The 13253-nt window shown below is 51.1% G+C and overlaps 1 protein-coding gene across 7 annotated transcripts in view; it reads left to right on the top strand.

Moving 5' to 3' along the window:
- CHST15 (carbohydrate sulfotransferase 15) overlaps positions 1-13253 on the top strand; it is a 76821-nt gene that overhangs the window by 47276 nt on the left and 16292 nt on the right. For 4 of the 7 annotated variants that reach the window (XR_004301677.1, XM_032423077.1, XM_032423074.1 and 1 more), the window contains exon 5: positions 2247-2403. Coding sequence is in view for 6 of the 7 variants with exons in the window: in XM_032423077.1 (XP_032278968.1) it covers positions 2247-2403 (157 nt within the window). In the remaining variant the exon portion in view is untranslated. The other 3 variants (XM_032423079.1, XM_032423080.1, XM_032423078.1) reach the window with 3 other exon arrangements.

Raw genomic sequence — 13253 nt, 5'->3', positions numbered from 1 at the left:
CTTCCTCTCCTAGGAGATAGGCTTACATGCCTAAACCCTGAGTTATTTATTGTTTTGTTTTTTAACTCAAAGAAATCAAGTTCTGAGAGCCAGATGAGATCAGACATCACTCCCACCCCAGTGTGAATTGGCTACTAGCTATTTTCTTGCAGCCTTGGGTCCACACACTTGAGATCACGAGTCTAATTAATATTTGACTGTGACTCCCACACCGTATGCTTCTGAGAGAATCTCATGTTCTTATGAAAGAGCTAAAAATATACATCCTAGGGCTAGGAAATAGAGCCTAAGATAATGAATGAAAAAGGAAAGCCTTAGTTTGGTTTTCTAATTTTACCTACTTCCAGATTTAAAAAGGAAAAAGAAAACATTCGCTGCTCTGATATTTACCTAAAGCAGAGTTTGGGGAGTTTTATGTAGTGGAGAGGTGTAGGGAAAGGCTGCAGCTAGCCCCGCCCATGCCACCAGCCAGCTCTGTGCCACGTGACGAGTCTCTCTTCCTGTTCCTGAACTCAGCCTGCACATCTGTACAATGGGCTTGTCGGACCAGCTCCATTCTTGCCCTGGAATGTGATTCAGCTCTGCTTCAGCTTCCTCTGGTTAGATCTTTGGTACAGCGTAAGGGTCGGTCTTCATCTCGGCCCAGGGGTCAGAGAGAGCCTTTCCTCAGTGGTCTGGGCTAATGGCTGGAGTGCTGAAGGATTCAAGTGGCCAGGTTCTCAGGGGTGGGGCTCTAGACACACTGAAAGGCCCCTGCCTCTGCTTTCATGGCACCTTGCTCTGCCCTGTCTAAGTGCTCACCTGGAGAGCTGATTGTTTATGGAGTTGTCAGCCTCCCCTAGATTGTGAGGTCGGAGAGGAGAGGGGATAGTCTGTCTTATTTTCCTCCTCTATCCCTAATGCCAAGCACGGTGCCAGGCACCTAGTAGACACCAGATGAATGCTTTCTGGATGGATGGATATGAAATGAACAGAGGGTGAATGAATGGTTGGATGGATGGATGGATGGATGGACAGACGGACAGATGGACTAGCGGATGGACAAATGTTTCTATGGTTGTAGAAGTAGTTTGTTTATGAGATTTGACAGAATTGTGCCTTCATTTTAGATACTTCTCTTGTTCTAATATTCTTATATTCATTGTGAGTAGAATTTTCAAAGGACTTCTGATTGAAGTCCTTCCTGTATCCTAAGGTATTATCTTTTAAAAAAAAGAAAAAAGGAAAGACCAGAACAGAAATGCTCACCTGAACGTGATTGCACATCAACAGAATAGATAAGGCCCTGCCAACTCCCTGCATTATTGTGATGCACTCATCACTGATCAAAGACACTAGTCTTTTGGCTCGGATTGTCCCTGAATAAGTGGCTTTGAGATGTATCAAATACCCATGTAAAATGTCGGGAAATTGAATTTGTATGTAATTGATCGATTTGCCTTTCTTTCTAAATCTCTGAAGAGTCTTCTAAAAAAAATAGGGAATTGGTTCAAGTATCTGAGCAAGAGATGTTGAAATGTGTATATCTTGGCCTCATGGCTGTCCTAGAATGTGTATTTAACATTTCATCCTTCATTCATACAGACCATGATGAGAAAGGGCTGGACCCACTCCCTGTCCACCCAGGCAGCACGGAGTGAGTGCCAGCTGTGAGGGCCATGGGGTGGGCGGGCACGCAGGACACAGCACCTCCAGACTGAGGTCCCGTGAGCCCTCCCGTAAACTCTTCCTCTCATTTGGTCTCAGAGTGTGCCCGGGACCAGCCGTGGGTTGTGATTTCATGGAAAATCTGATGCAGATTCCATCTAATTTCCCAAGGAGTGTCAGCTACCCCAAACTACTCCCTCATCCCTGGTGCTTTTTGAAGGGAACCATCTAGTACATTCTCAGTGGGCCTTTAAAATGCCACAGATCTGTGCACCATGAGCAATGTCAAATATCATGAAATTGGGAGGCCAGATGCTGGGAGAGCGTTGTTTTTTTGCTTTGTTTTGTTTTTTTTTTTACACATCCTGGAGAGGAGCTGGGAGGAAGCAGATGCTCAGTGTTGCCTGGATCACTTTGATTTCCAGACAGAGATCTCTGGGTGGGAGCAGGGAAGGTCACTGTGGCAGAGGGGCCTTGTCAGCTTCCTCTTCCTGGAGTCCCGTGTGCCCCCGGTGGAGCCGGGTTTGGTCCCTAGCACAGGCTGCCCTGTGGGAGCGCGTAACTCAGTGCTGCTCATTTGCAGTGTTCTGTGTTTCTAGGGGAGGCCAGCGCCTCCACCATGTGGGACAATAACGCCTGGACCTTCTTCTATGACAACAGCACAGATGGAGAGCCGCCCTTTCTGACCCAGGACTTCATCCACGCCTTTCAGCCAGACGCAAAACTGATCGTCATGCTCAGGGACCCTGTGGAGAGGTGAGCACTTTGGATTTCTTGTGTTTGGGGCGAAAAGGCAGTTTTGAAGAACAGCCTCCCTTCTCATCATGAACAAGATCTTCCCTCTTTTTTTTTAAATAAACAAGCTTAATTTGCAATGTTACTGCTATTTCTTATGTAAATGTTATTGTTGGTGCAATCTTCACTGGGTCTAAACAAATTGTGGATTGTTTTCTTAGATCTTCTGACCATGGCCTGTGGGCCTTCAGCCTCCGGCCTGTTTGACCTGGGGACCTCTTCGGGTACTGTGAGGGCGCACGAAACCCCCTTGGAATCGGGATGTCAGGGTTTGCCAAGGGGTTTGGCTCCCACGATTCCTTCTGTCCCGACCTGAGTGAGGCCTTTATCTCTGTCAGTTCTGAGAGTTCGGTCTCCTGCTTGAAAGACCAAAAGGAGGAGAGATGACGGGCAGGGCTGCTTTGTCGTAGAAAAGCAGGGGTCACCCACTGGGCTGAGGCACAGCTCACGTGAGACTGAGCATGGGGGTGGCCGGGCCAGCACTGGCGAGGCTTGAGTCATGATGAAGCCAGCGGGGATCGCAGAAGCTGGGGACTTCCGGGACCTGAAAATCACTTAGTGCGACAGTCTGCGTGATACCATCCCATCAGAGAGAGGGGCCCTCAGCCTGCTCCAGGACCCTCGAGTGGGAGTCCCCCACCCAAGATGACCAGTCCAGCTCTGTGACAATACTCTTCCTGTTTTGAAATCAAGTCTGTCTTTTGGGAGCATCCACCCTGGATCCGTTTTGTCCCCGTAGAGCCACATAGACCCAAGGGACACCCTCCGCATGTGGGAGAGGCTGCCCGATGTTGAAGCAGACCCAGCCCTCTGTGTCTCCCTTTTCTGCCTGCCTCTTGCTACGGGTTGAATTAGGCCCTTCACAAGGATATGTTGAAGTTCTAGGCCCCCCCCCCCCCATACATGTGAGTGTGATCTTATTTGAAAACAAGGGTCTATGCAGATGGACTCAAGTTAAGAAGAGGTCCTATTGGATTAGGGTGACCCCTGATCCAGTGGTTGGTGTCCTTGTGAGAAGAGGAAATTTGGATACAGGGAGAGCACCATGTGATGGTGGAGGCAGAGATTGGAGTGACGTGTGTGCAGGCCAGGGAAGGCCTGGGGTTGTCAGCTAGCACTGGCAGTGGAGGCAAGCCTAGGACGGACCCTGCCTAGGAGCCCCCAGTAGGAGCCCACCCTGCTGGCACCAGGATTGCAGACTTGCATCTTTCAGAAGTGTCAGAGAATAAATTCCTGCAGTGACAAGCCACGAGATAGTGGTAGTTTGTTACAGCAGCCCTAGGAATCTAATAGACTCTGTGAATACCTTCCTTGGATGGGCATGCATTCCTGGCCTCACATCCTTGTCAATGATGATAATAAGACATGTTTGTTGTGGAAATTTAAGGAAGTACACTGGAAAGCTATAAATGAATACTATAATAAAAAGCACCTACAATCTCCCACCAGATAGCTGTTATTTATATTGGATGTATTTTCTTCCAGACTGCTTACCTATGCAGCTAAGTGATGTGTTTGTGTGTGTGTGTGTACATGCACAATTGTAAGTACATAGAGTCTTACATCTTGCTTCGTTTGTTTCACATTGTTGTCCCCGGAAGGACATGCCTCAAAGTCCTGCCCTGCTCGCTCCTCCCTGAATTTATCTCTGTGTCCCTTCCGTGGAGTTCTCAAAGTGGCCCCTGCGGCCCTCAGTGTGACCTGGTCAGAGGGGAGCTGGATTATCCCCCTCCGTCTCCATCCCAGCAGCCCTCTTGGTGCTACACCATAAGGCACATCTATATGCCCCAGATGGTTCCACTCTGGTTCTGTTCTCCTCTCAGCCTCCGGAATCCATCTGGTCCAGTTCTGAGGCAGACACTGACCTTGGAGCAGCTCGCCTCGTCCTACCTGCTAGTTCCCACGCTTTGGAGGCAGGAGTTTGGCCCTTCTGCTCACGGAGTGGGCGGGTCCCCCTCAGTCTGAGAACAGTTGACACAAACCAGTGGTGCTCTTGTGTAGACATGATTATGTAACTGTCAGCCTTGAAAGGAAAGGCTCAGTGACTAAGTGACCCCTTGCCGCCCACTGAGGTGTTTTCACAGCTGCTCTGCCTCCCTCCCCCAGAGAGCCCCCAGCTGCAGTTCACAAGGTTGGAACATTCTCTCAAGAGTGCACTTTCTGCTCACCGAATGTCTTCCTGTCACATCTCCCTAGTTCCTCATTTTAAAGAAGGTCACACTGTCCCTCAACCTCAGGGGGCCAAGAGAGCGAAAACTGCGACATTTTTGTCACTCCCTGGGCATAGAGCAGTGGGAACCGGTGTGTGTCTGGGCTTGTTTGGTGTGTGTCAGCCCTGTTCTAGGCCCCGGGCATGGGGAACTCACGGCTGGTTGCAAGACAGGAATTGCTGTGGTTGTTACGGTCTGTGGATTCAGCTGGAACAAGAGGGAAGATGAGAAGTGGCTCAGAAGAGGGAATGAGCTTCAGGTGGGGAAAAGCTATGGTGGAGGAGCTGAAGCCAGGCTGGGTTTTGAAGGACAAGTAAGAGTTTGCCAAGTCAACAAAGAAGGAACGTGGTTGAAAGGAAGAAGCATTCTGGACAGGGAGATCAGTGAAGACAAAGGTAAAGACCATGGGTTCTCTTGTTGGAGAGTGGAGTCGACTTCCCTACATGTGTCCCTCTCTTCCTGCAGTCCTGATTCTACCTCTGAGGACATAAGCGCCATCAGGCGAGCCTTTGAATGGGGAGGGTCATGGTGCCGCCCAGGTTCAGACAGCGAGCCAGGAGTAGGACCTGTCAGAGTCTGCCTTCCTCTGGGAGGATCAGGGGCCACAAGATAGCACTTCCAAGTAGTCACCATGTTTTGTTTTGTTTGCTTGCTTTTTGGAACAAATACTTTGTCTTATAGGAACTGAAAGTGAAGATTTCTTACCTTTCTGGTCCTCAACAGAGCTAGTTCATCAATTCAGATACTGAGTCCTGACCACATGTTGGGCCCTGTGCTGGGTGCTGAGCATATACCTATCCCTGAAGGATGAAGGCCCCCCCAGTGCCTACCCTCTGGGAGCTGGCACTTTTACCCTTACTCTCTAATGGTGGATGTCGTGGTGCCAAGGAGGGGCTGGCGGGCTGCCGTGGAGACAGCCTGCTCAGGAGGCTAACCCAGTTGCTGGGCTGTCTGCTGTGTTAGTCATCTACTGCTGCATAACAAACCACCCCAAAACTCAGCAGCTTAAAACACCACACATCTAGTATTGCACAGTTTCTGTGGGTCAGAATCTGGCACAGCTTACTGCATCTTCTCCTTCAGGATCCTCCCAGGGCCGTAGTCAAGGCTTCACCACAGTGGGGTCTCATCCAAAGGCTTGACTGGGGAAGGCTCTGCTTCCAAGCTCTCATGCTTTCAAGCTCATTGGCAAAATTCAGTTCCTCAGTGGCTGTTGGAAGGAGGGTGTCCATTCTTCGCTGGCCGTTGGCTAGAGGCTACCCTCAATGCCTTGCTTCTGGGTCTTGCCAACATGGCTGCTTGCTTCATCAGAGCCGCCAGGGAGAGAATCAGCGGGCAGGTCAGAAGGCACGATCTTATGTAATCTGATCACTGGAGTGTCGGCCCATCACCTTGACCACATTCCGTTGGTTAGAAGCAAGTTACGAGGACCAGGCCACACTCAAGGGGAGGAGGTGGCAGGGTGTGCATGCCAGGGAACAGGGATGATTGCCTACCACACCTGCTCCCCATTTCCCTGTCTGATCATCCAGGAACCTGGGCCCCAGCGGTGTGACCAGGAGCAGAGAAGCTGCCGGCGCGTTACCGTGTCCAGACAGCGCCTGTGCATGTGCAGCGGAGGGTGTGTGTTCATGTGCACATTTTCTGTGTGGGTTACTGACAGCAACAGCTGCTCCATTGCTTTTTAAACGTTGATAAAAAGTATGCAACAATAGGAATTTCTTTTTTGAAACCCGTGACTCATGGCCTGTCTTAAATGTCTGGCTTATTTGCCATTCCAGCCGGAAAGGATGATAGATATCAATGTTTAGATTTTTTGAAGAAACAAACACTTGGAACCCGTTTCCATTAGTCTAACTGGGTCCCAGGCCATCAGCCCACTTGGGTCATTCCGTGACCTTGCTTTTCTGCAGGAGAAGGATCTAGGGGTTGCTTGCTGCCAATGGGATTAGGCTAAACTGTTCTTTCCATCTACAAATTGGTGGGGGCAGGGGTGGAGTTTATTTTTAGTTTCAGATTCACATTTAGCCTTTATTTCTAGAATTGATCTGAGGTAGAGGGTTTTTAAAACGTTGGGATTGCGCACAGAATCAAATCAATCACTTTTACGTTTCCAGAGAAAGGTGCAAATGGTACGTTCGTTGTTCCCTGCTCTGGAGGAGAACAGAGGAATAGTGGAAGGCGGGTAGGCTGGTTCTTGTGGCCAGAAGGGCCAGCCAAGTTTCACGCTGCAAGTTTCTCTACGTAAGAGATAATGACAGTTTAAAAAAGTGAAGCATTTCTAGGCCAAATTGACGTAGTTAATTAAAAAGCAGAGTTTTCCTTCCTTTAATTTGATTCTAAAGTGGGAAAGACTGTTCTTTTCAGCACATCTCCCGTTAGCTTCCCACCTCTTCATTTGTGAGTGGTTGACAGAGTTCACCTCGTAATTCAGAGGCTGCCTTCATTAACTGGGACAAATGGCTGGAAGGTGCTGAGCCCTCTTACGTAGTTTGTTCAGGGGACTCTTGGAGTGGGGTCACATGCCATCTGTTAAGGATTTTACCGTGTCTGTGTTTTGGGTTTAGTTCTGTGCGTAATATTAATGCCAGGCATGGCGGTGACCAGCACAGGATGCTTGGTGCTCACGTTTTATGACGGGTGGGTCAGACGGGAAGGAGAACTGAGCTCAGTTAAGAGTGAGAACTTGATTTTGACCCGGGCACCTTGAGCCTTGACTCCTGGGGTGTTGTTTTTTTTATCTGCTTGTAGAAACTGACTTTTTAACAATCCACTAGACTGGGTCAATAATTAATTTATGTATGACGATGCACTAGGAAGGGAGGGGATGAAGCATTTAATGAAATGCATCCATTTAAATGCATTTGGTCATTTGGACAGAGTAATGAGCGAGGCTAAGCCTTTGGGCAGGAGTCCTGGTTTCATGGATTTTACTCCATTTGCAAAGGGGAAGGTAGGGCATGTGGGTAGTAAGTGGCAAACCAGGGTCACCTTGATAGAGTCATAGCCTTGGGGGACAGATAGTCCCAGCTCTGCCGCTGACCTTTGGCAAGCTGCTTGACCTCTCTGTGTCTCATTCCTTATTGGTGAGATGGAAGGAAAATAGTCCTGCTTTTAGGGTTGGGAGAATAACTTAATATATGTAATGTATTTAAGCAGTGCTGGACAAACACAGAATATTATGTAATCATTAGCTATTATTACTAGATCACAGTAGTAGTAAATAATAACAGTAACCAGGGTGAGACTCCTTTACTCACTGAACAATTATTGGACACCTTTGAAGTGCTAGATGTGGGACATACATTGGAGGGCAAAATCCTTGTCTGCCCTCCTGGAGCCTCCGTCCAATGGAAGGGGTGGGGACAGCCCTCAATTAAGTGACCTCAGGGTTAACTCCAGGCTGCCTCTGTGCTAAGCCCTGTTCAGGCATTGCCTCACTTACACTTGGCAAGTAGGTGTGTGGGCTCAGTGGGGCTAAGTCACCTACTTGCCGTCATCTGGTTAGTAGTGGCCAGGCTGGATTTGAGCCTGTGTTGTTTGACTGAGGAGTCGAGCTGTCCTCCTTAACAGAGGCTGGTCCTTGGATGCGGACGTGGAGACAGCAGTGTGTGTGCAGGAGGTTTATGGGGCCCATTGTGGGACAAGCCAGGCAGTGCAAAGGGTCAGGCCGTGACGCAGTCACCCAGAGGTCTCCCTGACACCATCAGGAGCTGTGTGGCTGGGATGGGTCTTCCAAGCTGTTGCCAGTGAGGCCTCTCCCATCCAGCAGCCACTGTGCGCAGTGTGCCCTGGGGAGGCTTCACCGTGGGTGGAGCAGGTCTTTCCAGCTGAGGGCAGATGCTGGGCGGGACGGGACAGTGAGCCATCAGCAGGACGACTCCCCACTTTTGCAAAGCTCTGTGAGCGGTAAGGAGCCCTGTCTTCCTGGGTGGCTAAATGTGGACTCCGCATCAGTGAGAGCCAGATGCCGATCCCAGGGCGACATCGCGCTCAGATGGCAGGAAGCTGTTCCGACCGAAGCTTCTGAATCACTGGAGACCTCTGACCTGCAGCAGGAATTTCTCTCGTTGCTCAGCCTGTGCTGAGGATCTTCTCCAAACAGCTCAACTTCTCTAGGTCCCTGGAAGCACTGACGTCGCACCACGGACGTGTTCTGCGGCAGGAGAGGGGTGCTGGCACGCCAGCGTCCTGTGCCATATTCTCTGTCACACGTTTGCACGAGGATTAGAGGGCAGGCTGTTCCTCAGCACTGATGGATCAGTCATTAACGTCCGTGATCTTCAAGGGAAATTCGGAGAACTCTGTGGGCAGGAGCTGGAGTTGGGGGAGAGACCGTGGAGCGTAGAGGTCATGACGGCCGTGGATCGAGTCCATGCCCTGCCTCCCTCCCTCCAGCTCCTACTCTCGCCTTTGTGTTTACGACCCTGGAGGATGAAGGATCAGCGGCAGCCTGCAGGAGACTATAGTCGAGTGTCTCTCAGCGGCCTGTTTCCTGGCAAACTAAGGCATTTCGCGTCTCAGAAGCGGTCTGAGTGTCACTGGCATGCCTGTAATGAGCCCTAAAAGTGGCATGAGGGCACGTTCATAGGGCTGAACTGGGAGCCACCCTAGGGCCAGGGGGTTTGCCTGAGACGTCAGAGAGGGGAGGGTGAGCCGGCCAGGCCCCGGCCAGGACAGCGCGGGCCCTCGTGAAGGTGCTCCGACGGTCATTCGGGAGTAACGCCTGGTGAGGGGCCAGATCTTGTTACTGGGGAGAGAAAAATAGTCATGCTGAAGATTCCCGTGTGTCTGACACAGTTTATTTTTTTGGGAAATGCTTACAAAGTCATCGGCAGTCCTGAGTATTCCCAAACGGATTGTTTGCGGAGGGCGAGGCACACCGGGGAGAGGGTCGCCTCGTTGCTCCGTCTGCAGAGGCTGTGAGCTGTGGGTCCACCAGGCCAGCATGGGGGAGGGCGCTCAGTCCACTCAACCACCAGGTCACTTCAGGGACCTCGATTAGTGAGGTTGGCGAGTTAAAGCTGTTCAAGGGAGGGGGTGGGACAGTGGCCACACTCTGTGGTGGGGTCCCACAGCCTGGGATCCAGACCTGGCTTTGCTGCTGCTTTACCCAGGGGTAGCCCAGTGATCCTGTGCACTTCCTTTTCTTCTCTGCCAGAAGACACCTGCTATCAGGATCACCAGGAAACTGTGTGAAAGTGCTTTGTAAACGATGCCAGGCTTGTAGAGCAAAGGGATGTTTGGTATCGTCTCTGAGAGGTTCTACCCTTTGTTCCATGAACGTTGACCAAGGACCCATGATTGGATGCTCTGGAAGAAACAAAGGTGAACCCAGAACCCTACTCCTGCTCAGGGGGAAGAGACGACCCAGCCCAAATGAGCTCAGTGAGCTGGAGATGTTGCATCCTTGTGGACATGTTTGGGTCCAAACCTGGATGTTCTTCTCTGGCAGAAAATGAGCCTCATCAGTGTTACCCATGTGTAGGGCTTGGGTGGCTCTCGACTTTGCCTCCAAGTGAGCTAGCCTGGCCAGTCCTGCTTCATTGTTCCTCATGATGAGAAATTCACAGCTTATGATTCAGTGAGACAGAAGGGCCTCCTTCCCGGCCACGTTAAATGGCCTTATTTCCTTGTAGGGAAAAATATACATAATCATTATTGATGGCACCATATCAGAGGTCAGGAAGTTATTGATCAGTGATTTGAATGTGGATGCCGGCAAATGGAGAATGATGAGGGGGCTCTCTGGGTTTCATTTTTGTAATCACCCTTCAGGTGGCTGCAGGACAGTGGAGATGTCATGGGGTGGGGGGCTGAAGCAGAAGACAAGAGCGTGCCCACCTCTTGGGGGCTCCTGGTGGAGGAAGTAGGCCGTTCACATGCGTGTCATTGAGAAGCTGGCTGGCGGGGGCTCTGGGCGCTCAGCGAAGTCAGGGCCAGCACAGGCTGTGGTGAGCCCCCCCAGGAGCTGTCAGCTGCTCCCCGCTGCCCACCACCTCAGCGTCCGCCCCCGATCTTTTCTCAGAGCCCGGCTCTCCGAGACGTCTGATGCACGGAGCAGTAGCTGGAGAGAAGGCATTGCTCAGGCTCTCTGGACAGAGCTGAGGCAGTCGAACCGTCCGTGTGCCCTGTGGGCGTGGGATCTCCGTGACTTCTCCCGTGAGCCTCCCTGCGAACTGACAGGTTAAAAGGGACAGCGACTTTCTGGGGTGATGAAAATCTTCTGGAATTGGCTGGTCCGCTGAATTTGTGCGTCTGCTAAAAACTACTGAATTGTTGGTATGTGGATTACATCCCAATTTTAAAATGGTATGAACACAACCATGACAAAAGGAGGAGAAACCAGCTTCCCTAACTAGTGACGTTTGAGCTAGAACCTGCCTGGGTCTCATTGCAGGGAGGCCGACCGACAAGCACATCATCATTTAAGTGCTAAAACCGTTAAAATCAAATGAGCTGTTGAAACAGCCAATGACTATCAGCTTATGCAGGTGCCCAAAGGTCACTCTGGGAGCTCTGAAATTCTAATAAATACCTGAAGCCTGTTTGTTGTTGCTCTCATTTTCTGGATGCCCAGTGCGGTGCTCTGTAACCACATCGGCTTTTCCTGATCGTGGCAGTGAGGCCCGTCGTGTTTATCCTGAGCGTTTGTTTGCTGTTCTGTTACGCGTCGTGATTGCTTTCTGTCTCCTGTAACTTATTAACTAGTTTTCTAACAGCCTTCCAAATCACCGTGCACCTCAAACAATCAGAACATCAAAACAAAACCCCAAACCCATCGGCTCAGATGGCTACACCTTGCTCTCGTCAGCTGTTGATTTGGCTTGGTCCCTAAACTCGGAGGCCAGGGGCCGAGGCCTGTTGGGTCACAGGGCTTTGGGCTCAGGTAGACCTGGGTTGGTTTGGGCCCCAGCCGCAAAGTCTCCCGGGCTGCATAACCTTGGGAAGCTCCCTAATCTCTCCAGAAGCCAGTCTTCTCCTCTTAAGACAGGGCAATGACACTCAGCTTGTGTCTCGGGTTGGGGGGCAGGTTGTGAACACGGAACGAGGACATGCGTGCAGTACCCAGCACAGGGCTTGGTGAGGGGCAGCCCCATCAGGGATGGAAGCTGTGAGGACCGAGGCAGCTGAAGCCCACAGCACTTGCACGAGCCTGGCCTGCAGGGGCAGCCCACGGAGTCATGGCTGCCCCCGTTGTTGTGGCGATCGGTCCCTCCCCTCTGCTAACGGAGGTTCAGTGTCGTTGAAGAGATTCACCATTGGCCTTGGTATAACTGTCTCGATTTTACATGGTGGGGCCTACAGTGATGGCCCTGATGGCCACTCCTGTGTCCCCATGGGAGAGACGTGGTCCCTTCTAGAGGCACCAGGTTGAGGGAGCCACCCCTTGCACACACATTCTCTCCTGCTCCCCCTCGCAGCAGTGCTGGCTCCCAGGATCCCCGCACTGTCCAGGCAGGAGCTGAGCCGCACTTCCACAAGGGCCGACCCCCCGTCACGGGGCTGCCCAGCAGCCTCCTAAAATAACCATAGCACAGAAGGCCCGGAATGTATTTGGACTTATATTTGGAATTGCTCTTGGAAACAGTCCTGGCCAAATGTAACACCCATCTGGGATGGTTGAAGAGGAAGAAAATTAGGTGGTTCAGCAGAAGGGGGCTTGGCAGCCCCTAAGCTGCCAGGGGGCTGGCTGGGTTTCAGGGTCAGCTGGCTCTCACTCAGCCCCGCCAGCCATGATTGCTCCTGCTGCCGGGGCCGCTCGCTTCATGCTGGACTGTCCCAGCTGGAGACTTTTTCCCTTCAAACTAGTTCCTGAACCTTCTACCCATCGGTCACTCCTTCAGGAGCATGGTTCAGGTCTCCTTCCAGCCCAGGACAGCCGTATAGCCATTGAAACTTATTCTTCCTTCTAAGTCTTGCTTCTTCAGATGGAACAGCTTCCCCGCAACATTCGGTACCCAGCACTGAAGCAGGCAAGCATCTTTTGGGGTCCCAATGTGCCAGGGTGGAGCAGAGCGACACCCTTCCTCATTCCCAGTGCCCTACCTTTGTTAATGCATCCCGAGATTTGCATAAGTGTCCAGGCAGTTCTGTGGTGATTCATTATGAGCTTATGTCAGCTTAAACCTGTTGTGTATTATCCTTGCTGGCTTCTCTCCCCTACTTCATCTTCTACAGTTGATTTTAAAGACGAAAACGTGGATGTTTAGATTTATCTCTTGTTACATGGGTGTGCCTACTCCAGCTTTTGGATCCTTATTCTTGATACATTTCCTGCTCTTCTCAACATTTTCTGAATGACTTTAAACTATCCAAGTGGCTTTCAGTCATCCTTGGTCACTACCTGGTCCTTTCCCCCCAAGAGGGTAGCTGCGGGGAAATCATAGCAGTGAGTATTGCTGACATTCTTATGAAGCATGAGCCTCATTCTTCAGGGGACCCAAATAGCACTCCCCTGAAAGCGAGAGCTCATGCTTCTCCTTTGCCTTCCTTCTTGTATCTCTGTGGGAAAGCGACCCTGTGCCCCCCATCCAGCTGCGCACTCAGGACTCCGCCAGGGTCGCAGGGTAGGAGAGAGGTGCTGGCAGAAATGACTCC

The sequence above is a fragment of the Phoca vitulina genome, unplaced genomic scaffold (assembly GCF_004348235.1).
Source record: "Phoca vitulina isolate PV1807 unplaced genomic scaffold, GSC_HSeal_1.0 scaffold28, whole genome shotgun sequence".
Lineage (NCBI taxonomy): Eukaryota > Metazoa > Chordata > Mammalia > Carnivora > Phocidae > Phoca > Phoca vitulina.
The sequence above is the reverse complement of the archived record's forward strand: the minus strand, read 5'-3'. Positions and strand labels throughout refer to the sequence as shown.